Source organism: Branchiostoma lanceolatum, chromosome 1 (assembly GCF_035083965.1).
Source record: "Branchiostoma lanceolatum isolate klBraLanc5 chromosome 1, klBraLanc5.hap2, whole genome shotgun sequence".
Lineage (NCBI taxonomy): Eukaryota > Metazoa > Chordata > Leptocardii > Amphioxiformes > Branchiostomatidae > Branchiostoma > Branchiostoma lanceolatum.
This window is the reverse complement of record NC_089722.1, coordinates 27,710,188-27,732,599: the sequence shown is the minus strand read 5'-3', so window position 1 is coordinate 27,732,599 and position 22,412 is coordinate 27,710,188. Positions and strand designations below refer to the sequence as shown.

The 22,412-nt window shown below is 40.8% G+C and overlaps 5 protein-coding genes across 10 annotated transcripts in view; 2 read left to right on the top strand and 3 right to left on the bottom strand.

Moving 5' to 3' along the window:
- Positions 1 to 12,120, top strand: part of LOC136446094 (clathrin heavy chain 1) — a 30,027-nt gene extending 17,907 nt beyond the window's left edge. For 4 of the 6 annotated variants that reach the window (XM_066444369.1, XM_066444394.1, XM_066444378.1 and 1 more), the window contains 15 exons: positions 515 to 637; positions 1,065 to 1,210; positions 1,799 to 1,825; positions 2,337 to 2,520; positions 3,019 to 3,211; positions 3,823 to 3,980; positions 4,516 to 4,796; positions 5,191 to 5,350; positions 7,500 to 7,649; positions 8,129 to 8,260; positions 8,777 to 8,887; positions 9,255 to 9,425; positions 9,844 to 10,065; positions 10,204 to 10,276; positions 10,623 to 12,120. In XM_066444369.1, coding sequence (XP_066300466.1) covers positions 515 to 637; positions 1,065 to 1,210; positions 1,799 to 1,825; positions 2,337 to 2,520; positions 3,019 to 3,211; positions 3,823 to 3,980; positions 4,516 to 4,796; positions 5,191 to 5,350; positions 7,500 to 7,649; positions 8,129 to 8,260; positions 8,777 to 8,887; positions 9,255 to 9,425; positions 9,844 to 10,065; positions 10,204 to 10,276; positions 10,623 to 10,762 — 2,271 coding nt within the window. In that variant the 3' untranslated portion in view covers positions 10,763 to 12,120. The remainder of the gene's footprint in view (positions 1 to 514; positions 638 to 1,064; positions 1,211 to 1,798; positions 1,826 to 2,336; positions 2,521 to 3,018; positions 3,212 to 3,822; positions 3,981 to 4,515; positions 4,797 to 5,190; positions 5,351 to 7,499; positions 7,650 to 8,128; positions 8,261 to 8,776; positions 8,888 to 9,254; positions 9,426 to 9,843; positions 10,066 to 10,203; positions 10,277 to 10,622) is intronic. The other 2 variants (XM_066444386.1, XM_066444408.1) reach the window with 1 other exon arrangement.
- Positions 1 to 22,412, bottom strand: part of LOC136446169 (uncharacterized) — a 132,266-nt gene that overhangs the window by 57,916 nt on the left and 51,938 nt on the right. The window lies entirely within an intron of this gene.
- LOC136446138 (mediator of RNA polymerase II transcription subunit 21-like) lies at positions 12,319 to 14,872 on the bottom strand. The gene is made up of 5 exons (XM_066444429.1): positions 14,768 to 14,872; positions 14,430 to 14,514; positions 14,276 to 14,311; positions 13,581 to 13,681; positions 12,319 to 13,240 (listed from the first exon to the last, which is right to left on the bottom strand). Exons 1-5 carry the CDS (start codon positions 14,807 to 14,809, stop codon positions 13,040 to 13,042), a joined length of 465 nt encoding a protein of 154 aa, XP_066300526.1. The 5' UTR covers positions 14,810 to 14,872; the 3' UTR covers positions 12,319 to 13,039.
- LOC136446144 (large ribosomal subunit protein P2) lies at positions 14,991 to 18,032 on the top strand. Its single transcript, XM_066444444.1, has 4 exons — positions 14,991 to 15,124; positions 16,280 to 16,452; positions 16,928 to 17,029; positions 17,471 to 18,032. Exons 2-4 carry the CDS (start codon positions 16,281 to 16,283, stop codon positions 17,542 to 17,544), a joined length of 348 nt encoding a protein of 115 aa, XP_066300541.1. The 5' UTR covers positions 14,991 to 15,124; position 16,280; the 3' UTR covers positions 17,545 to 18,032.
- On the bottom strand, positions 18,481 to 22,082 carry LOC136446126 (electron transfer flavoprotein beta subunit lysine methyltransferase-like). The gene is made up of 3 exons (XM_066444420.1): positions 21,513 to 22,082; positions 20,888 to 21,018; positions 18,481 to 19,423 (listed from the first exon to the last, which is right to left on the bottom strand). The coding sequence occupies exons 1-3, from the start codon at positions 21,797 to 21,799 to the stop codon at positions 19,065 to 19,067; spliced, it is 777 nt and encodes a 258-aa protein (XP_066300517.1). The 5' UTR covers positions 21,800 to 22,082; the 3' UTR covers positions 18,481 to 19,064.

The window sequence follows — 22,412 nt, the reverse complement described above, 5'->3', positions numbered from 1 at the left end:
TTTAGGACTTTGTATCATAAGATGAAATTTTCTTTGTTGCAAACAAATCAAAACATGCACCAAGGTCCCCTCATCTTTTGGTAGTGCCAATGAATACGTGATAGTCAGATGTAAACAAACCAGCAGCTATTCTACACATTCCGATGATGCAAATATGTTGCATTTTCACTCCATGAATATTATAGTATACAATGCATGGGATTGACTCAATTTACTGTGTAAAGAAAGAAAGGCACAGAAAATTGACTTCAAGCACCATCCTGATTTTGCATAGAGTAGTTTTACGAGTACAGATTAAAACCACCAGATTGTTAAAACGTTTTTCTAAGATTTGTTTTGTTTTGTAATTTTACAATGCTCCTAAGATTTCGGTGGTACCAAATAATGAATAGGAAGAAGAATGAGCTTTTTCAACAGAGGTATTTTTATTATTACGAAGATTTTCTATGTCCAGAACTCCTAAGGTAGTGTTTATGTCACCAACACCTGACCTTCGTTCTGCTTCACCCTTCAGGTGTGCAATGAGAACTCCCTGTTCAAGAGCGAGGCGCGGTACCTGGTGAAGCGGCGCGACCCTGAGCTGTGGGCCACGGTGCTGATTGAAACCAACGAGTACCGCAGGCAGCTCATCGACCAGGTAAGGGGCATTTTTTACTTTTACCAAGCGCTGGATTTCTTTCTGTCATCTAGCATGCCCATGATCTCATGGTGTGATCTAACGGAATCATTTTGAAATCAGACATGCCAGTTTTGTCTGTCAAATGGCCATTATTTTTGTTTGTCATTAGCAACAAGCTTCTGACTTCTGTGTACAGTTGAATGCTTTTGATCACAACTTGTTTATTCTATGAATCATCAAACAGTTGTAGAGTCTGCCTCACTGTTTTATGCATGTTTTAGTGGGAAGAGGAAAAAATACAGGTTTCAAGAGATATAAAATGCTTCAAAAGACAGACCCAACTGCTTTGAGACATCTTTATTTGTATCCAAAGATTTGGATATAAAAATTGACATCCAGAAATTGAAACTTGTGTGCTTACATACAAAAAATGCTTCTCTTTCAGGTGGTGCAGACAGCACTATCAGAGACCCAGGACCCAGAAGACATCTCTGTGACCGTCAAGGCCTTCATGACCGCGGACCTGCCCAACGAGCTGATCGAGCTACTGGAGAAGATCGTTCTCGAGAACTCGGTCTTCTCGGACCACAGGTAGACCCTCCAGCATACTTCCAACAACTGAGTTGCATCCAGTGTTGGCACGATCTGTCCTGATCACTCATTTCATGTCTAAGTCTGTAGTCTTTGTCTTCTTTGTGTGACGTGGAGGGACCATTGCATGGCATTGCCGGAAAAGAAAGCTCCTTGCTAACTTTAAATAATCTTAAAGATTACAAAGTCTTCATTTTTTACTAAAAAGTTGTGACAACCCTAACATAGTTTGGATGCTTGACAAACTGCTCAATATATTAATGAAATATTTGCTTTTCAACAAAGGTGTGGTGTGATATTATAGTGCACTCCTTATTTTAAGGTTTTAAAGCATGGGAGATATGATTTCATTTGACAAAACTGTAAAAGCAAAAGCATGGCTTGTTATGAAGTGTTTTCTAAAAGCATGACTAAAATAACCCTGAAGATGCAGTGCTTCCTCTTTGGTCATGCATTCCAAGTGTGTGTATGTGTGGTTGTGGTCCTTCTTTTTGTCAGTGTGTGTCTTGAGCCACTGCACCGCTCTCTGGATGAACTATATCACCGTGAATGTGTCTGGTATTGAATCCTACTCTTTATTTTCTGTAGTGAGCAGGGGACACTCTCTGCACACAGGTAACTACTAGGCTGGAATGGTCCGGACTTGCCAAATCAACTTGTTCCTCAACAAACGAAACTCATTGGCTCATTTGTTGAATAGTACTTAATTTAATTAGCTCCATGGCTAGTTGATACCTGTTTGCTGCTAGTGTCTCTGAGCCTTTTTTGTTTGAGTAACAGTAAACGACCGACGAGATCTCTAGCGTAATCTACACCCTGCCGAAAGAAGACCGAGAGGTTGTACGACCGCCTTGTACCCTCCCCGCAAGGGACAAGTTTTTGTTTTGCCAAAGTTGCCCGTACCAGCCTAGCGCTTGTTCCTTTTCCTCCCAGCCTTGATCATGTCATTTTTGTTTGTGTGTGCACCACAAGTGATTTCCTCCGAAATGAAATTTTGTCTTCTTCTTCATTGAAGTGGGTTTTCTAGGCATTCCATTTGTGAAAGTCCTGTTTTTGTTGTGTCTGTCTTTCCTGTGTGTAAAAGGCTTGAGCTAAACGTGCTGTACATTTCTATCTTACTCAACAGGAACCTACAGAACCTGTTGATCCTGACGGCGATCAAGGCTGACCGCACGCGCGTCATGGAGTACATCACCCGCCTGGACAACTACGACGCTCCCGACATCGCCAATATCGCCATTGGCTCGGAGCTGTACGAGGAAGCCTTCGCCATCTTCAAGAAGTTTGACGTCAACACGTCTGCTATCCAGGTACTTTGACATGCCATTCCTGAAAAGTTTTTGTTTTCATAACAATTAAATGAACTTCCTTCGTTTGGACTTAGGATGCATGCATCATCTCACTGTGTTTTTGTCAGTGACAACGTTGTTTCTACGCTTTTCTATTTAGTTTAGCGCATGAAAGCTCAATCACCTAGAAATGCAGCATTTGCGAGCAACTGCGGCATAATTCTTTCCCCTCCCTCCCTCCCTCATGCAAAACTAACTTCTTAAATCACCCCAGGGAAAAAAATAAAATATTCCTATAAAAAAGTTTGTCCAAAAATTAACTAACACTCACTGAAGCAGCATCTCTTCTCCCTACGTCTGAAACATCAAGCTAGCAAGCTTGACTCAAGTCAAGACCTTTATTTTCTTTATTTTATTTTGACTAACTGACTTAATAAGCGAAGCAGGGGTTGCGGAGTCTGCTCGCAAAAGCCTTCAATTGAAAGACCAAATAATCCATTATGTTGTTGTTTCCCGCAGGTGTTGATCAACAACATCAGTAACCTGGACCGTGCGTACGAGTTTGCCGAGCGCTGTAACGAGCCGGGCGTGTGGAGCCAGCTGGCCCAGGCCCAGCTGCAGCAGGGCATGGTGAAGGAGGCCATCGACTCCTACATCAAGGCTGACGACCCCTCCCAGTACATGGAAGTGGTGGATGTGGCAAATAAGAACGGTCAGTACCAGAAGCCTCCAGCAACAATCTTTATAAGTCTCTAGTACTTGTAATTATTAAACTGTCAAAAATTCATTTGTCCATTGTCCTGTCAGATGGGGACATAAAGCAAATAAGAACAGTCAGTAACGGAAGCTTCCAGCAACAGTCTTTATAAGTCTCAAGTACATGTAATTATTCGAAGGGCAAAAACTCCTTTGACAATTGTCGTTTCAGATGGAGACATAAAGCAAATAAGCTTCTAGCAATAGTCTTTATAAGTCTCAAGTACATGAAGTTACTCAAATGGCAAAGGTTTATCTGTCCATTGTCCTTTCATAAGGGGACGTAAAGTTGGCAGCGGTCCCATGTATGGGGGAACTTCAGGCGATAAACCTTGTAAATGAACCAACGCACTTATCAAGAAGTGTAGGGGTGACCTGGACAAGAGCCATAGCAAGCCTGCATCCCAATATCAGCTATTGAACTAGCTAGAAACATGTCCAAAACACTTTTTTTGACTAAAAAGAGACTAAGAAAATGAGTTGTAGACGTCGGTATGAACATAACCTGTACTGGTGCACGACAAGAGGTGAATTGTTTTTAGACAGAATTTCTTTGACGTTTTTCAGGAAACTTTGAGGACCTGGTGCGGTACCTGCAAATGGCAAGGAAGAAGTCGCGCGAAGCGTACGTGGAGACGGAGCTGATCTTTGCCTACGCCCAAACCAACAGGCTGGCCGAACTGGAAGAGTTCATCTCTGGACCCAACACCGCCAACATCCAACAGGTGAGCAAGATTCAACAGCACTTCTCCTTTTATATGTCTTTTTAGATGCATCCCTTCTCTTGCTAAAAGAAGTAATCACTGTATGTCTCTTTGAATATTATAAATTGGTCAGTGTGCAGTTGTATACAACAAACCATAGATATATGGTGCATGCCGTAATTTAGTTGTGTCAAATTAGAGAGTTTTGATATGTTTTGCCATGTGACTCTCTTAAATGAGATGGCCCTGCCTCAATATCATTGACTGGACTGAGCCATCATAACAGGATGAAATCCTGGTGTCATTTTAATCTTTTGGCTGCAATTCTTTAGAATGCAAGAGTCAAATTCTTGTTTCTTTTTACTCAAACAAGCCTTACAAAATGTAGCTTTGCAAAGCAGTTAAAGACTTCAGGTTTTAGAATATCGGTGTGCTTTGAAGTGACTTGTTTTCCTTGTTTCACCATATGTTTCAGTGGATAGTGTGTTTACAAGTCCCTGTTCTTGTGTTAGAGTGAAAATTTCAAACATAATTATTGTCGTGTTGACAATGACAGGTTGGTGACAGGTGCTACGACGCCCAGATGTACGAGGCGGCCAAACTGCTGTACAACAACGTCTCCAACTTCGGTCGCCTGGCCTCCACCCTCGTCCACCTGGGCGAGTACCAGGCCGCCGTGGACAGCGCCCGCAAGGCCAACAGCACACGTACGTGGAAGGAGGTCTGCTTCTCATGTGTGGATGGCGAGGAGTTCCGTCTGGCGCAGATGTGCGGCCTGCACATCGTTGTGCACGCTGACGAACTGGAGGACCTCATCAACTATTACCAGGACAGAGGGTGAGTGTTAGAACCTCTTCTATTGTTAACTATTACCAGGACAGAGGGTGAGTAGAATACTGCAAACATGTTTTATGCAACTCTTCTGCAGTCCCTTTGGTATTTGTTGGGATCAGGTTTGACTGTATATTAGAGCATTTTTGCTTGCTGGCTTGACATACTCATAGATTGCATCTTGTTACATTAGCAGGTAAGAGGAATTGTCACGGTAATGTACATTGTCAAACTATACTAAAGAAAGAAAATAGATTTTGTGAAGCTGACTTCAAACCTTGAACGCAAACACTAGATATTTGACCTACGATTTGTAGAGTCATGATGCCAGCTGTTATTCCCATTTTACACTGTATCTAACAGTTGTGGACATGTTTACATGTTGATGTTTGTTGTACAGATACTTTGAGGAACTGATCCAGCTGCTGGAGGCTGCCCTGGGTCTGGAGCGTGCTCACATGGGGATGTTCACGGAGCTGGCCATCCTCTACTCCAAGTACAAGCCACAGAAGATGAGGGAACATCTGGAGCTCTTCTGGTCACGTGTCAACATTCCAAAGGTAGGGCACAGATAGTCTTTGTGACGTCCGGCCTGTTTGTGGACATATACATGTACCTCTAACTGGGGAGAAAGAACCGTCTAAAAAAATAATGGGAGGCCAGTATGCAAGTTACCATGGAAACTCACATGAAACAGAAAAACAGAACAGTTGTCATAGGAACCCAGGGCCCTCTTGTTTCATCCCAGCGCCCCCTTGTCGAATTCAGATTTTAGCCAAATCCCCAGCATACAGACTTCCCTCAGCGATCGATTCTTCCATAAATACATAGAATTCACTCCCTTGCCTGTGTGTGCTCCCTCTTGTTTAATTTTTCTAGGAAAAAAACTGGGAACCACAGCATGATATCCAGAAGATGAAACAAAATCAGTTCAGTTGATGATGCTTACATGAATCATACATATTAGGAGGGCCCGATTCCTTCAGCTTCCAGGTACCGTATTTCTTCTGATAAAGGACGCACTTTTTTGAAATTTCAACCTTCAAGATGAGGCTTCAGGTCAAAGCCAAAGTCGGGGTGCGCACTTTATTTAGGTTTTCTCTCGAGAAAAGTCGCGACATACTAGTAAGTCAGGAAGTCACCGATTATTACCCCAGCATGCTGGCCCCGCCGCGTCGCCGACGAGCAACGATAATTTATGCATGTTCTGTTCTTATTCATGTTCTTTTAATGTTTACAAGATATTATAAACGATGCTATATCATACGTATATTTTTGAAAAGGTATTCTAGATATAAGAATTATTGATTTAGTGATATTAAATATCAAACTATGAGACACCTAATAACGCTGGGTGTTTTCAACCGCGCGACTATTTCAGTGTGTCGGGCCGGCCATAATTTCGTACCCCACGCCGCTTGTACTACGCCGCTTGCGACGTCAATAATTTCCTAACCACGCACATCGTGCGTATCTGTGGATATTTTGATCAAAAACGTTATGGCTAGGATCTGAAATGTTCCAGAGTTCGCTTCAGCGGGAGTTTAGTTTTTGTTTTGACGGATAAAACGCGAAAACCCACGCCGCTCTCGGGTTCTTTGATCGCTGAAATTACGCAAAAGCCGCCATAAATCCGCAAATAAACGTATCCTTTCCCGAAAACATCTTTTGGTTTTGCATTTTCTTTACCATAATGTTGCTACGTAGTCGATAAAACCGCGTTTTTACTGCGTTTTCAAGTGTAACATTTCAGACAAAAAAAAGCGTGGATCGCGATTCTGCTGCCCCATGATGCACTTCGTCTGGAAAATTCCCGCCTTTAGCTGCAGCAGAAACCAATCAGAGACGCGTAATGCGATCATGTGACGAGGATTACGTAACACGCGAAATGCATCTTGGGGCAGCAGGATTTGAACAATGGCGGCGGGCGATCGGCGAAATGAAATGATTTGTCAATGCATCGCTGTATTTTGCGGCATAAATGCCGAGAGACGAACTTTTATCTGAAAATGCGTTTGACACGTTTGTCTTTGACTAGCCCGGTAGAAATCAAGCGGATCGTCGTCTGGTCCTTCAATATCAAGGAAGTTCGTCAGATATCCTGGCGCGAGGTTCCCAGCTTGACGATTAAACTTCAAAACTTTTTACTCAAAATTTGAGCGGAGTAGAGGGTAAAGTGTGGACCCCAAATAAAGGTCATGTTTTCCCGAAAATTCCTTGAAAAATTAAAGATAAAGAAAAAACACCAGGACTTCATAGCCACATCTTGGAGACACGCGCCGAGCGGCCGGCGGCAGGTTTTTCTGTCAACTATCTCAGCTGGCGTGATTGGGGTTGCGGTGAATCCCAAATCGGGGGTGCGCACTTTATTTGGGGTGCGTCCTTTATTAGAAGAAATACGGTAGTTGCGATGAAACATCTATGTCTAGAGGACTGATCAGTCAGAAGGCCACTAGAAGTGCGATTTCGTCAGGCTTCATATAAACAATTATTGATAAAAAGAGTTGAGAAGGAGGAAAGTCATGAAAATGTTCAGAATCTGCATTAATTTCTGAAATACAAGTAATTATTACTGAAGAACTTAGATATTGGATTAAGGCTTCTGGGTTTCTTTTTTGGGGTTCATTTATTTATTTATAAATCTTGAGCGTAGTCCCTTCAGTTAACTGAGTTACTAATTGGGTTGACTGTTGTGTAATTGATTGACAGGTCCTGCGTGCAGCAGAGCAGGCTCACCTGTGGGCCGAGCTGGTGTTCCTGTACGACAAGTATGAGGAGTACGACAACGCCATCGTCACCATGATGGCCCACCCCACAGACTCCTGGAAGGAAGGCATGTTCAAGGATATCATCACTAAGGTACTACTTTTTGTCAAATCTTAAGGAGTGGAAGCATATTTTTCTCTTTTTACTCAAATAATGCTGTTTCTTTGTAACAAATAATGTCTCAGATGCTTGGGTCATTTGGAAAAACAATCTGCAATAAAACTCTGAAATACACGTAAACATTGCTGCAGAGGAATTTTTTCTCACATTATGTTGTTTCTTTGTAACAAATGATGTTGACGCAAAATTCTGTTCCAACCAAAATGGACAGGTAGTCCATATGCTGAGGTAGTCACTAGTACCGTATATGTACTGCAAAGTTATGCTGTGTTTTCAAATTCACAGTTTTCACTGTGAACTCATACCATGAACATAGTCTTTATTTTACTACTGTAACAGTTCTTTTACCAGTCAACTCAAAAGATGCTGCAAACTAACATTTGCTATGCCACGAAATTCCAGTGCTGCGAATTGAAATGAATTTACTGTACTGTATTTTCTTTGTCTTCCAGGTTGCAAACATAGAGCTGTACTACAAGGCGCTGCAGTTCTACCTGGACTACAAGCCCATGTTGCTCAACGACCTGTTGACTGTGCTCACACCCCGCATGGACCACACACGCGCTGTCACCTTCTTCCAGAAGGTATGTCTTGTCAGGGGTTTTACTTCCTAAAGATAAAATAGGAGGTAGTGATGTATACTCTTCACAATCTTAAGGAGTTGTTGGTCACGGATTGGAAAACTGTTTCAAAGTATACATTTGTGTGCTGTGCAGATCTGACATAAATCTTTTCTTTCTGCAAGGCCTTGGGGTTGGAATCATTTCTAACAGCATTATGATCACTTTGAAAAATGATTCTAAACGTTGCATCACTGCATTCCCTAGGTATTTGATCTTTAGCCAGTTCATTGTATTAACACTGTTAATAGCACATGACACAAAACTACAAAATTATGCAAAATGTAGCTGTTCACCCATTCTTGAGATAAAGCCTTTTGTTAATTTTGAGTCAAGAAACTTGAAGATTTCTGAAAATGAATGTTGGCATGTCTTCATTCATTTACAATCATAGTGACCCTGAAATCTTTATTAGATTACTGTATTACATAGACTAGTCTAGTGCTGGTTTTTCTCTAATTTTTCCTTTTCTGTGCACAGGTTGGCCATCTGCCCCTTGTGAAGCCATACCTCCGCTCGGTGCAAACCCACAACAACAAGGCCCTGAACGAGGCCCTCAACAACCTGCTCATTGACGAGGAAGACTACCAGGTATCTAACCTATTATTATAGTTATAACTTAGTTGTATTGATTACTTCGCAAATCAGCATTTGCTGCCATATGTGGTTTCAAGTCCTCTTTTAACCATTATTTTTTGCTAGTTGTAAAGGATATGACATTTTTTAATGCACCACTAAAGAATTGTCTCGAACAGTTGATTTTGGAATAAATGGTCACACTAAACAAAACTGCTGTTGTGTTGCGCCAAAGAACATTTATACTGGCTATACAGATACAAAAAACTATGTTTTACCAAGATATCTGGATGAAAATAAGGTAGAAAGGAACTATTAAAGTATGCATTTGATAGCTTTACTGATTATAATCTCATTAACCATTTGAATGACTTCCCAACAGGGCTTGAGAGCATCCATAGATGCCTTTGACAACTTCGACAACATCGCCCTGGCCCAGAGGTTGGAAAAGCACGAGCTGATCGAGTTCCGACGGATATCAGCGTACCTGTTCAAGGGAAACAACCGCTGGAAGCAGGCAGTCGAACTGTGCAAGAGAGACAAGCTCTTCAAGGTCAGGCCATGGCTCCATGTGCTGACAATAGTGTCGCATTTGAGCTAGAAATTTCACTAACAGGTTCAGCCTACAGCTACCTTGAATGGGGCATAGAATTTTTCCTGACAACTTTCTTATGCAAATTTTTAATGTATTGGCACCCCAAAGAGCTTTTGGTTTATTCTGCGTGGTTTGATAATGTTCCTTAGAAAACCACTACAAAAAGATATTTGAATCTTCTGACCAGTTTTATGCTAATCTTTTGCCACCATTGCTCCAGGCTGCAGACAGTCTAAGGTTTATTATGTGTTTATATAGTCAAGGATGTCAATTCACCCATCAAACTGCTGGACAAGTCAAAGTGGGACAACTTCTTTATTACTCTTGCCCAGGGCAAGGAACTGTGGTCTTTAAGATGTTTGTATTTGTCTTCCAGGATGCTCTGGAATATGCAGCCGAGTCGCGAGACACGGAAACGGCAGAAGAGCTGATCGCCTGGTTCTTGGAACAGAAGAACTACGAGTGTTTCGCGGGGACCCTGTACACCTGCTACGACCTGTTACGACCAGACGTCATTCTAGAGCTGTCCTGGAGGCATAACATCCTGGACTTTGCCATGCCCTTCTTCGTCAATGTTATGCGGGAATACATTTCAAAGGTACTGGAAAAACTTTGTGCTCCACAATTGTATTCTGACGATGAAGTTGGAGTGGAGTTAATGTTTAAAATCAAATAGTTCTTTCAACATTTGAAATTGCCTGGTTTATTGATAACATCTTTTCTCTTAATTGTTCAGGTGGACAAATTAATAGAATCAGAGGAACAGAGGAAAGAGGAAGAAACCACAACACAACAGCCAATAGTCTATGGTGAGTTCTTCCTAAAAAAACACTGCCCACACAATATGGTGTATAGGGAGGTGCCCATCTCGGATTCCTTAGCCTTTTAGCCACACAGCTGTGAAAATCACAGGTACTACTACAGCTAGTCCACTGGTAGTACTGTATTTTCAATTTTCATACTCTACCCTATAAGGGCTGAGTGCTAAGCAGGTAATCAGTATGTATTACATGTTTTATTTTTAAAGTATTGGGTATGACTCAGCCAGGGAATCACACCCATGTCCTACCACATAGAAATTGAAGGCTCTACCCGACCAAGCTTTTGTTGCGATCCCCAATCTAACGGCTTGTGTTGATGTTTGTTCTCCCTCAGGTGAACCCCAGTTGATGATCACATCTGGTCCCCAGATGGGTGTCCCTCCGCAGCAGATGCCCCCAGGCATGGTGCCCGGCATGATGCCAGGTGCCGCGCCCATGCCAGGTGGCTACCAAGCACCCTACGCCTCCATGTGAGGAGGACAGCAGAGTCAGAAACACACCTCGAATAGTCTATGATATATCTGCCCATCAAACCACAGCTAGGAAGACTAAGTGACAACTTTTGCATGAGTCATGATTCTCGTCAAGAAGTGTTATTGTGAATGAAAGCAGTTGAGGTGTTGGTAGTTAATATGAAATGCAAACTGGTACCAACAGAGTTGCCCAAAGAGAGGACCAGAAAGAGCGATTGAGTGGCACCTAGCCATAGACTATTGGAGGTTTGGTATATAAGCTATCTGTAGATGCAATATACAATATGAAGGTACTACTAACTTAGGAATTAAAAGCATTTGTATCATTCCTTGATTTGGTGCCAGGGATAGCCTGGCCATGATGTGTATTGTGAAAAATTTGAATGCAGCTTGAAAAAGATACAGATATATGTGGGATCGATGAACAATCAACTTGTTATTTTGAGTTTGTTACCGTTGTCCGACACATAGCTTTAGATGAACGTCGACTAAGCTTCATCAATTAGACAAGAAGGGTGTAATTGTTAATTAGGAGATACAATTTTTAGGAAGTAGGGATATGATGTGAACGTTGGGTGTATATGGAAGTATGTTGGAAGAAAATTGTAAGAGGATTTGAAAGAGGGCACAGATTCACCTGTGATTGTACATTATAATACTTAATAGCAAATTACAACGTAGTGTTGTGTTGAGATGGGGAGGGGGGCACCTATTGGGGAATACATAGTGAAAAGGCTGGCAGCTACGCCATTTAATATCACAAACCAATTAAACAGAGCGGATTACTGGCTAATGCGTCCAGAATTTTTAAGTCCCCGCAGTATGTAGAAGTCTGTTAGTTTTATATCTGCATTGTGGCTGAAATCACGACGGGGTTGGCATAACATCGTCAAACAACCGATGTCTAACATGCCCCATTTTACACATTTCTGTGGCTGGTGGTGCTTGTAACCTGTTACAGCTTTCATACCAACTAGTAGACTTCATGATGAAGTTCATGGCAAAACAAAATTCATCTGTGAAAGGAACCTAAACTTTGAACATAAAGGCTGTAGTTTTAGGCGCTAATACTGGTCACAGCAACTTGTTCTAGTCAAATCATGTTCAAGGACACTCTCGCTATTGTTTTTTTTACCATAACATTACTGTTCCAAGATCAGGTTTTTCATTTCACGACACAGCAAGATTCACTGTACCAGGTTTTCTGTTATTTTGCACATACTGTAGTTGCACCCCAAGTTAGAAGGTGACAGTGCATGTGAGACATTCGTGACAGTGAGAGGCATAATGATAGAAGATGAAACTGTTCATGGCCCTAATTTCAAGAGAATAAATAAAAAAAAGCCCCATACCGACAAATGTGTCTCTGGTGTGTTTTGTGTGTAAGTGGTATCTTATGGAATTATTTAGTTGACATAAAGCAAGTGCCCATGTATGGGGAAGCTTATGCCTCCAGCACTGAACCTCTAACCAAGGAGGCTTAAAATCAAAACCTTGCTCTAACATTACACATAAAAGGACCAAGTGTGCGTACATAAGAGAATAAAACATCAAGAATGAAGGAATGTAAAGATCTTTATACAAATAATGCAAGACAGTGACAAAGTTACTTTATGACATTGCCAGTTCTGCTGTAAATATTCGTTCCAGACTTTCATTTTGTAATAACTGCTAGTCAAATCTGCAATGACCTTACATACAAAAATATGTTACACATCTCAACTCATATAGTTAGTGACATGACATTCCACTGACAGTGGATATCTGTTTGGAGATACCAGCATGGCATACTTCACATGCTGGTAGAAACTGGACAACAGTAAATGTAACGGTTCCACCAGGAGAATGTAGTACAGATAGCTTGGCTACTGGTTTCAATTGCACCATTCTCTCTTACAGCATTCTGCTATTCACTTGAAATACCTTCCGATAAGGAGTAACGAATACATATTTTACAATTACATCATGTACAACTATAGCCTGCAAATCCAACCTATTTTGCTCTTGTCTGCTCCTTTGATCACTTCCCTGCAAAAAAATCTGGCATCAGTAAATAGATGATTATTTCGAGTTGCACAGTCCTATGCAATCATGTGGTGACTGGGTCACACTGAAGTCAAATCCCTGTGACACGGGAGAGGACACACATTTTTTTTAAATATGCAATAACCAAAGACATACATAAAGGGAACCGACTTTTGAAGAGAATCCATCACAGGAGCAGACTTGTTAAAATAGTCAGGATTCCAGGCTAGTGTAATTAGGTACAAAATGAACCCTAAGTTGGCTTTGGTTCTTTCTTGTCTACAGTTGGTAGTATTTTCTGCTGTTGTGAACTCTGTGTCTTGAGTTGTGTCTCTGCGATCTCGCTCAGAGCCTTCTGTATCTGTTCCAGCAGGACTTCTCCCCTCCTCACCACGTCCTCCAGTTTACGCGCCGCGTCTTGGTTATCCTGCTCAAGTCTCTGTAAGCTCTGTGCCTGTAGGAAAAAATGTAGACCAAATTGTACTGTAGATTGATTTGAGTTCATGGCACATCAATTCTGTAATGCTTTAAAACAAAAGCTAGCAGTATTTTGGTGTTCACTGTTGAGACAATAGTATATGTGGTAACAATGGCAAACAGACAATATTTTTGCTGTGTGATGAGACAGTCAGGGGTCCGATCATCATAAAAACTGAACAAAATCGATCTAAAACTACACAGTATTATAAGACACTGTGGCGATGCAGCTTGAACTTTACAATCAACAGACAAAATAACTGAAGTCACAAGAGGTCAAAAGTTCATGTCAGAACACAAGTGGGAGAAAACCCTACCTGTAACTCTGCAGTAGACTCTTCATTAGGTAGTGAGTCTATCAACACATCTATGTCCTTGGCAGTTCTTGCTATGAGCTGGGCAAAAAGCTGTGTGTATTCTGGAAACGAAGCAGACTAAACATTAACAACGAGTGTGGCTTCTTCTGTGCTTCATGTAATACACCAGTGAGTTAGTTGTGAGAAAATAGATACTATAATGTATAAAGTGGAAAACATATGACCTTTCAACGTGCTAGGTGTATTTCAATTTGGTCAACTGCACCATCACGGTAAAAAAAAAACGTGAATAAGGTGACCTACTAATGCAGCATCAGCAATCCCCAAAGTACGCACACTTAAAATATCCAGGTCATCGATACATTTTGAAAATAACATACTGTAAATGCCTTTCAATGCCTTTGTGGCGATTTAATGATGTGATATTGAGAAAATGGAGCATTTGTCATGGTTTTACTAGGAAGTTAGCGGTAGGTTGTCGAAGACACAACAAGCATTTTTGTGGTGGATTTAACTTCACGCTGAGGATGTTACCACGAAAACCACGAACTTAAACTACCGCAAAAATTTCAACATTAACACTAGTTGTTAATATAGCGTGGCTGTCTTATGGTACCCAGCAGATTTATGAAATTATGTTACAGAGAATTATGAGAGAAACATGTAAGGTTTATTTTTACAATGATAATCCTCACCCTCTTGAGTGGCAACTTGGTCCTTGTCAACTGGTGCTGAAAAAAGACACAAGATTTGTTTGCAAATGAAAACAATAATGAGCAACTACAACAGTCAAGGTGTCAACGTGTTTTTTGTAGAAAAGAGCAAAAAATTACCATAACGAGGTCTTACCTGCAGACTTGTCAAAGTCAGGGAAGTTACTAGCCGGTGCACACTGCTGGAGAATGCCTATACTGTTACAGAAATGTTCTCCCATCTGAGGAAACGAAAGAAATACATTGTATAATCTAATTTCGAAATTGTCAACAATAATACATTTGCAACTTGACATAAATTTTTGTATAGATCTAGACTAGTGTGATATTTGTTGAGGCATAACAATGCAGTCCAAGACCCCTGCCATTATGTTGACCTCTACCATCGATTCTTTTATCGTTTTTGCATTAGTTTCTCTCATTTTTGTCTCCGTTCTCTCCTTTGATTTTAAGAAAACGAACTTAATACGTTACCTGGTGCACTGCATCTTGCAACTGTGTTAGTCGGTCCGCCATGATTGATTCGATAGCAACTAGACGCAAAAGAGGTAGGAATGTTAAATCAAACGATAGTCGTAAGAAAACAATACTAAGCACATTTAATGTCACAAACAGCATTCTTACTATTTTGTCGTTTATGTATACTTACTAGTATAGAAATATGAACATGTTTGTGCCATTTTCTAACATCTTCATTTTTTCCATGTGATGCGATCATTTGACCCGTACTCCGTGAAGGTCAGCCCGTGAAACCCCGGATCCGGTCTTTTGCGATTCCGCCATAATTTCTTTAGTAGCGAGCACGACGTTTCGCGTCTTCGGGACTTAAAAGTAAGTGTTTTTAGGGGGAATCCGTAAATAAAATCGTACTGCATTGATTGTAGAAGTCATCAAGACACTGTTGGGGAAAAATTAGGGCTTGTTGTAACTGGATTTGTGTATTTTTGACGCAACTTCTACAGATGGATTGTCACATGTACACACTTGTACACATGGGACCACAAGCATGGCAACTTTGCAGACGATACGGTTGCCAAAGGCCATCATTACATAGATGCATAGATTCCGACATACTTATAAATCAATGTCTTAACCTGTTAAAAACACGAGAATGACTGTTCTGAGAGGAATTATTGCTATTGTAACTAATATTTATGCAAGAATTTGCACAACTTGATTGCGCCCCCCTCCCCACCCATACATGCACACGTGTGGAGCCTGGAGTAGAGCAAGGAGTTTTAAAACTAAAATACTCTTTGAGTAGAGTATTCGGTCTAACTGAACAGGACTTGAAACTTAAGTTGAAGAATACATTTGCTGTCTGGTGCATGGCCTGAACTTCTGGTCAATTCTAATTTACAAAAAAGTGCCATACACTTATTAGCTTGCACACTACCCAAACCTCGTCCAGAACCCCAGATATGCTAAGCTTGAATCCCACCCAGGCCACATTTTTGGACATATATTTTATATTTTGTTTGTAACGGCCCATACATAAACACAACCCCAATTAAAAGTTTCAAATTATACTACATTGATACTGCATCCAGGATACCCTGGGCGCCAGACTAGTACCAGGTCGCTAGCGATTTCCTACGGTGGCCAAAGAACAGTCAGCCCGCCCGGCCTTAATCAACGCTCCGGGGATTTGAGCCCGTGGAAGTGAACTCCCCCGGCTAGAACTCCTCCGGTGCGCTAATTAGGGTTCGGCGGGCTGGGGTCTCTGTGCCGCCGGGAGGAACTGACTGCAAGGTACCGGCTAAAAGGCCCGATAAACAGTCTGGAACCCAGGGTACATCCAGGATAGAAGGCCTTATCCGCCTGTTGTGTCCTGATCTTGCCTTGTTCATGCAATGTACTTGCGCACTTCCCAGTGATCATCAAGCCTTGTTTTAAACTGGTTTACGCTCTCTAAAAAGCAAAATACAAAAAAGTACCGAATTATGTCCATACCCTAATTTTGAAACTTTCTGGCTTTTTCTCCAGAATGCGTTACGTGGCCGCATATCTCCTGGCTGTTCTGGGTGGGAATGCCAACCCCTCCGCCGGCGACATCAAGAAGATCCTGGGCAGTGTAGGCATCGACGCCGAAGATGAAAGGCTCAACAAGGTCATCAGTGAGCTCAAGGGCAAGGACATCGAACAAGTTATGGAAGCAGGTAAAAAAGCCTCCTCCACACACTAAATGTAAACTGCTCGTAGTGGTCTTAGGTTTTTTGCAATCACTTAAACTTTTTCCTTGTTGTTACTACTATTGTTTCTACTACAAACTCTAAGATGCTGCTAACACAATCCAAATTTGCTTGCTACATGTCAAGCGAGAGTGGAGGTTAAACAACTTGTGAAAGACAGTTCAGTGATGAGTATGTTTATCACCATCTTTCGGCTGAGATCAAGATGCTGATGTATTAAACTGCCCTGAGATCTGTCTTACTCTAAGTATCTGCTATGACCAAGGGTCCATTTGTAATTTGTCAACTTTACAAATAGAATTATGTCTCTAAAACATGCCCCTTGTGAATAGAATTCTTTCTGTAATTAGGACTAGATAGAATTCTTTCTTTAATTAGGTACATAACAGGTAATCCAGTGCCCGTTGTTGCCAATAGTGACATTTTATCTGCATTTCCACAGGCCGTGGCAAGCTGTCGTCCATGCCATCAGGTGGCGGTGTAGCTGCTGCTGCAGGTGGAGGCGGCGCAGCTGCAGGTGGTGGTGCTGCCCCTGCTGCTGAAGGTAGGAAACCCTGTAGATGCATCAGTGATTGTGTCAAGCTTTTTATGATGCTAGAAGTGTAGAAGAGAGAAGTGTACTTAATGCTGTAATTGTAGAAGGTGGCATGCTTTGGGAAGTATTTTCCACTACTGCATGGCCCAATAGAAGGAATCCAACTCTGAAGACGAAGATTTTGGCTTTGGATTGTTCAGCTAGCCACTTTGTATTGTTCCCATAAGACATGCCTTCAGGCAAGATTTTGATCTGGTGGTATTCTCTTCAAGCTTTTGGTGTGTGTTTTCCCCCACAATTTGTATGTCTTTTAGTTAATCTTGGCAACATGTACCTTGTTGAGAAAAATGTTTGTTCTTAATTGTGTCCTATAAATACATGTGGACATGATATTGGTGGCTCTATGTATTGAGTTATTTCTCTTATTGAATATATGATATTCCATTACAGAAAAGAAGGAAGAGAAGAAGGAAGAGTCAGAAGAGGAGTCCGACGAGGACATGGGCTTCGGACTGTTCGACTAATCACACAAGTCGACTCCCCCCACACATGCTGTATATACTGGACTGTAAAATATACTACAGTTGTACACTGTATTTCACAGATATGTGGAGAAATTAAAAGGGAGAAAAAAACAATTTTCTTGTGTGTTGCTTGTTTGACTTTGAAGTCTGCAATATTATCTTCATCATTGTCAATATTATCTTAGTGTGCCATATAAACAGCTCATATCCTGGTCTAAAATAGAACTGATATATAATACCACATACCATTACAAGGGCTCCAATGTAATATTACTTGTAAAATTCAAAGTCACTTACTGTGGGTTTTACTATCTTACTTGCACCTGTTCACCTGTTCCATTTGTCCTTCACTGTGTATGATACAGCTGTTTTGAATGACAAGATTTCACCACTGTATATTACTGACAGTAATAGCAGTCATACTATTGGTAACTCTTTACACTAGGGCACAGAAGTTATCCCATAGTAAATCACCAAAAAGAATGCTTCATGATAAATATGTCAAAAAAAAGTCAAGTCAAGTACAGAATCGTGAAAATCTTCCAGGTACAAGTCCAAAATGCTGAATTTACCAGTCTTTCGCTTTAATGAAATAAAGTCTTTACTCATTTCGGGACAAAAAAGATGCAATGATAAGAATGAAAATTTAGCATTGTCTTTGAAAACAATCTTTGATCCTCTCCCACCAGAGGTACCAACAATGTAGCCTGCCTTCACAGCTAAACAGGATGACACTCAGGCTACCAACACAGTTTCTGTTACCAATGAAGTGAAGACCACAGGTTACAGGTTTTATGAATGGGTCAGGTCTGCTGCCTCTACCTGATGTTACACTTAAGTACACAGCTAGCCTGAGAAGCCATGTTTACAGCTTGAGACATCCCAGTTTAGCATTATGCTTGACTAAAAAAATGGATAATTTATGATAAGCAAAGGTATACACCATATTCTTTATTTTTATTAACATTTACTAGTGTACTTCTCTAACTTCAAAAGTCTGAAGCCTACACATTGTGGACTTTCCTTGAAACAAACCTATTAAATCCTTCAAAAATATTTAATTAATTAACTAACATAATGACTCACGATCGTACACTATTTTACAGAAAACACACGGCAATGATGGTGTGATTGCCTGGTCATTGTCTTGATAATAATCACAATCAAAATAATGCTTCCCAAACAGAATCAAGTGGAGGCCCAGAAAAAGTAGGGTAGCCTCCAATATCCATACAAAATATGTGTTTTCTTAAGCCCCCTCTCACTGGACCCGCGATGCATTGGCAATCTCGCTACATCCTAGATTGAATTTGAGTTAGCCTTGACTTTACAATGGGAATACCACACAAAATGTACAAGTATGACTAAAAAGACAACAAAAAAGATTCATTTTTATCGATGAAATTCGTTAAGTGCGATGTCAAATCACTCGGTCGCAGCTAGGTCGCCAACATGTCGCAGGTCCAGTGAGAGGGGGCTTTACTGGCTAAGGAATACAAAAAAATACAATGATGCACTAGCTACTTCATTGTCCTTGTTGGGTCATATGCCCATACACCTCCAAGTGTTAGACCATTGTTTTCTCTTCTACAAACTTCATCTAGCTCATATTCTGCAACTTTGCAAAGAAGACTTTTAGCTGGGTGTTCCTCGAAAGAAAACCTCCCTGGATCCCCTATTAATATTTCACAAGAAGAGTTTGATTGTTTCAAAGTCTTTAACCAATCAGAAACTGTAGAAGCAAATTCTTCATCATAGAACATGTCACCAAGAAATACAACATCCCATTGGTGGAGACCTTGACCAATCAGGTTGTCCGTAGATGTCTCCAAGTTGACACTGTTGAGTTTTGCATTCATCTTCATAGCAGCAGCTGCAACTGAACACAACATAAGAAATGATGGCGTCATTGGGTTAACGCACCTGTATTCTAATAAGTTCTAACCTCCCAGTTAAGCTGGCTGAAAAAAGAAAACCTGATGAAATAGGAAGCCCTTAAAAATGCCTAAAAAGACATAAAAAGCCAGCAGAGGCGAAATAATAGTGACTGATTCAACAATCATGTTAAAAAACCTGATTCAAATTGCTGATTGCCTGTTCTTTCTCCCTTACCATGCCGTTACAGAGGACTGATGCAAAGCCAACAAGAGTTCCATGACCTCATATCTCCATGAACAATTCTATTCATGCAACTGACTTAGACATTTGCATAATATATGCTTGGTCATAAACACCTTTATATAACTTATCTGTTGCAATATTGACAATTTCCAATTAGATGAATTATCGTGTTTTGCATTAATTATGCACATTAGGAACTTTATTTGCATAATTGGTATCTGTTGATGCTCCACTTTCCATAAACTACATATGTTACATGTATTTGAGTCTGATAATGGAAAACACTGTAAATATGGATTTTCTACATTAGCTATGCAAATTAAGTCACAATTAGCATAATTTTCACTTCATTATGTATATCTCTGTCTAAGCTACCTGCCTACTAAGTATCATATTGACAGTCCTATAATTTTCCAATTAGATGAGATTATGGTGTTTTCCATTGATTATGCAAATAGGGAATTTATTTGCATAATTGGTATCAGTTGATGACCCACTTTCCATAAACTACATACGCTACATGTATTTGAGTCTGATAATGGAAAACACTGCAAATATAGATTTTCCTCATTAGCTATGCAAATTAAGTCCCAATTAGCATAATTTGCACTTCATTGTGTATATCTCTATCTAAGCTACCTGCATACTACTAGTAAATATCATGGAAATCCGTTGTTCCTTTGTTCAGTTATTCTCCTTAGAAGATTTTCACAAAAACGCCCCTGCAGTTTCAGAGGAAGCTGCTAGGGGGCCCAAACCTACACCACTTCTTTATTACATCACAAGCTATCTGCCACCCAAAAATCAAGACCACAGCACGTCCAGGTCAAAAGATACAAAAATTGCAATTCTGCTGCAGTACCAAGGTCACATACCAGGGGGCCCAAAATCGACCTTAAAACACCCGCCCACATCCCAAATATCATTGTAATCCATCAAGAGGTTCTTGAGTTATGCTGACTGGAGTGGTGCGGAAACACAAACATACATACACACATACACACACACAGACAGACACACCCAAAACAATATCTCCATTTTTCATGGAGATAATCAGAGCTCTAGCTTATCTTGCAGGCAAATATTTGAATATCAAACAGGTGCAAGACTACTCTGCAGTGAAGTGATCATAGGAGCAAACCAGCTAGAATAGAATTGACAACATGGGAGGAAGAAGAAAGCAAGAGCAAGAAGAAAACGAATACAGGTAAGTGTGATGTACCTGGGTCTATGTCATTAGCCAGTACACGTCGTGCTCCTCTCATGGCTGCTGCGATGGCACTGGCTCCACACCCACTCCCCACGTCTAACACAGACTTGTCTTTCACAACGCTGCCATTGTCCAATATATATCTGTCAAAATAATACAACAGACAGCTGTACAATTACTTGGTTTTTGATGAATATGAACCAGAATAATGAATAAGTGCTCACTTTGATGTGTTAGGTTTAGGTCATGGAAAGACTTTAAAGCTGCACTATGTAACATTTTGGCGCAAAAATTGAAAATATACTTGTGAACAAATCCTAGTACAAATGACATGGACAACCACTTTTCAGCATATTTCCATCATTAATTCGTCTAGTACTAATGGTACTTTAAAACTGGTACGTATTGATAAAGACTGTCTCCAGCAGCAGTGTGTTCAGACCAGGCAACTATGACTACTACATATTGATTTCTCTGCTTAAGCAATCAGTGCTTAATTAATGCTGAACACACCGAGTGCCACCAAGGGACTAGCCTACAGCCACAGTTGTGTGGCCCAAGGGTTAAGGAAACGAAGATGGGTACTGCACTATTTGGTGTAAGAAGGTAAAGGATGTGAATTTGAATTTATTCTCACCTGGTCAGTACCTGGCCTCCTGGCCAATAGAAAGCCCAGAAAGGGTCGCTCACAGGACACTGGTCAGCACCGCTATCCCACAATGCACAGCGAGGAGTGATGAGGTGGAGCTTGATCTCAGGAGTCATGTGATTGGTCGAGATCTCAGTGTTCCCTTGGATGAATTTGATTGGATCAAATGAAGGGTTGTCCCTTCTTTCACTATGACATCTTCTAAAAAGTAAGTTCAGTCTCTGATATAAAAGGTTTGCTTTGAAGTACATTTTGTACGTGAATGCATAATTCATATTCGAACCTCCTTGTTTGCAACAAGTGTATGTTGTAAGAACTAAAGCTAACTTTGGCTGACAATTTGTCCCCCAACAAAGACATCAATTTTCCATATGCACTGAATTCCAAAGCCTTGCCTACTACAGCAGCGTCTTGAACATCTTCTTGTTTCTTCTGGGATTCCTATCCCTGGAGGCTTGCAGTACAAATGTATTTAATTTGTCGACATGGCATTCCCTGAGTGACCCAGGCCAGAGTGTGCAGATATTGATCCTGAATGTTTAGGAACAATCCATTTTAAAAAGGGGATACATTATTACAGCTAAGAACACACAACTTAGAACAGACAAAATTCTTCTTGTATAGAAATCACTTAACAGACAATTATTTCATCAAAAGATGACTTGAGAACAGTTAATCTAGACAGTGCTTGGCTAAAATGTAAAACTTGCACCCCTAATTCACTGTGATGGTTTCGTCTTGGGTCATCCGAGGTCAGAATCATCCACAACCCGGAAGTTGTTCACGTATAAAATTCCAGGGGAAAACCTACAAACAGTACTTGGGGAACAAGGAAGTCAGCTCTGGCTGGATGTCCATCAGTGCTCCGTTTCTCCTTGCATCTTTGGT

What these genes read in the sequence shown, in the direction of transcription:
- LOC136446138 (XM_066444429.1), bottom strand. Translation starts at nt 14,809, where the DNA reads ATGGCGGACCGACTAACACAGTTGCAAGATGCAGTGCACCAG. An exon ending in TGCAAGATGCAGTGCACCAG is followed by an intron (nt 14,515 to 14,767) that starts GTAACGTATTAA and finishes TCGTTTCCTCAG; the next exon opens with ATGGGAGAACATTTCTGTAA. An exon ending in TGACTTTGACAAGTCTGCAG is followed by an intron (nt 14,312 to 14,429) that starts GTAAGACCTCGT and finishes GTCTTTTTTCAG; the next exon opens with CACCAGTTGACAAGGACCAA.
- LOC136446144 (XM_066444444.1), top strand. Translation starts at nt 16,281, where the DNA reads ATGCGTTACGTGGCCGCATATCTCCTGGCTGTTCTGGGTGGGAATGCC. An exon ending in CGAACAAGTTATGGAAGCAG is followed by an intron (nt 16,453 to 16,927) that starts GTAAAAAAGCCT and finishes GCATTTCCACAG; the next exon opens with GCCGTGGCAAGCTGTCGTCC. An exon ending in TGCTGCCCCTGCTGCTGAAG is followed by an intron (nt 17,030 to 17,470) that starts GTAGGAAACCCT and finishes ATTCCATTACAG; the next exon opens with AAAAGAAGGAAGAGAAGAAG.
- LOC136446126 (XM_066444420.1), bottom strand. Translation starts at nt 21,799, where the DNA reads ATGAATTATGCATTCACGTACAAAATGTACTTCAAAGCAAACCTTTTA. An exon ending in GGAGGCCAGGTACTGACCAG is followed by an intron (nt 21,019 to 21,512) that starts GTGAGAATAAAT and finishes TTATTTTGACAG; the next exon opens with ATATATATTGGACAATGGCA. An exon ending in GGCTAATGACATAGACCCAG is followed by an intron (nt 19,424 to 20,887) that starts GTACATCACACT and finishes TGTTGTGTTCAG; the next exon opens with TTGCAGCTGCTGCTATGAAG.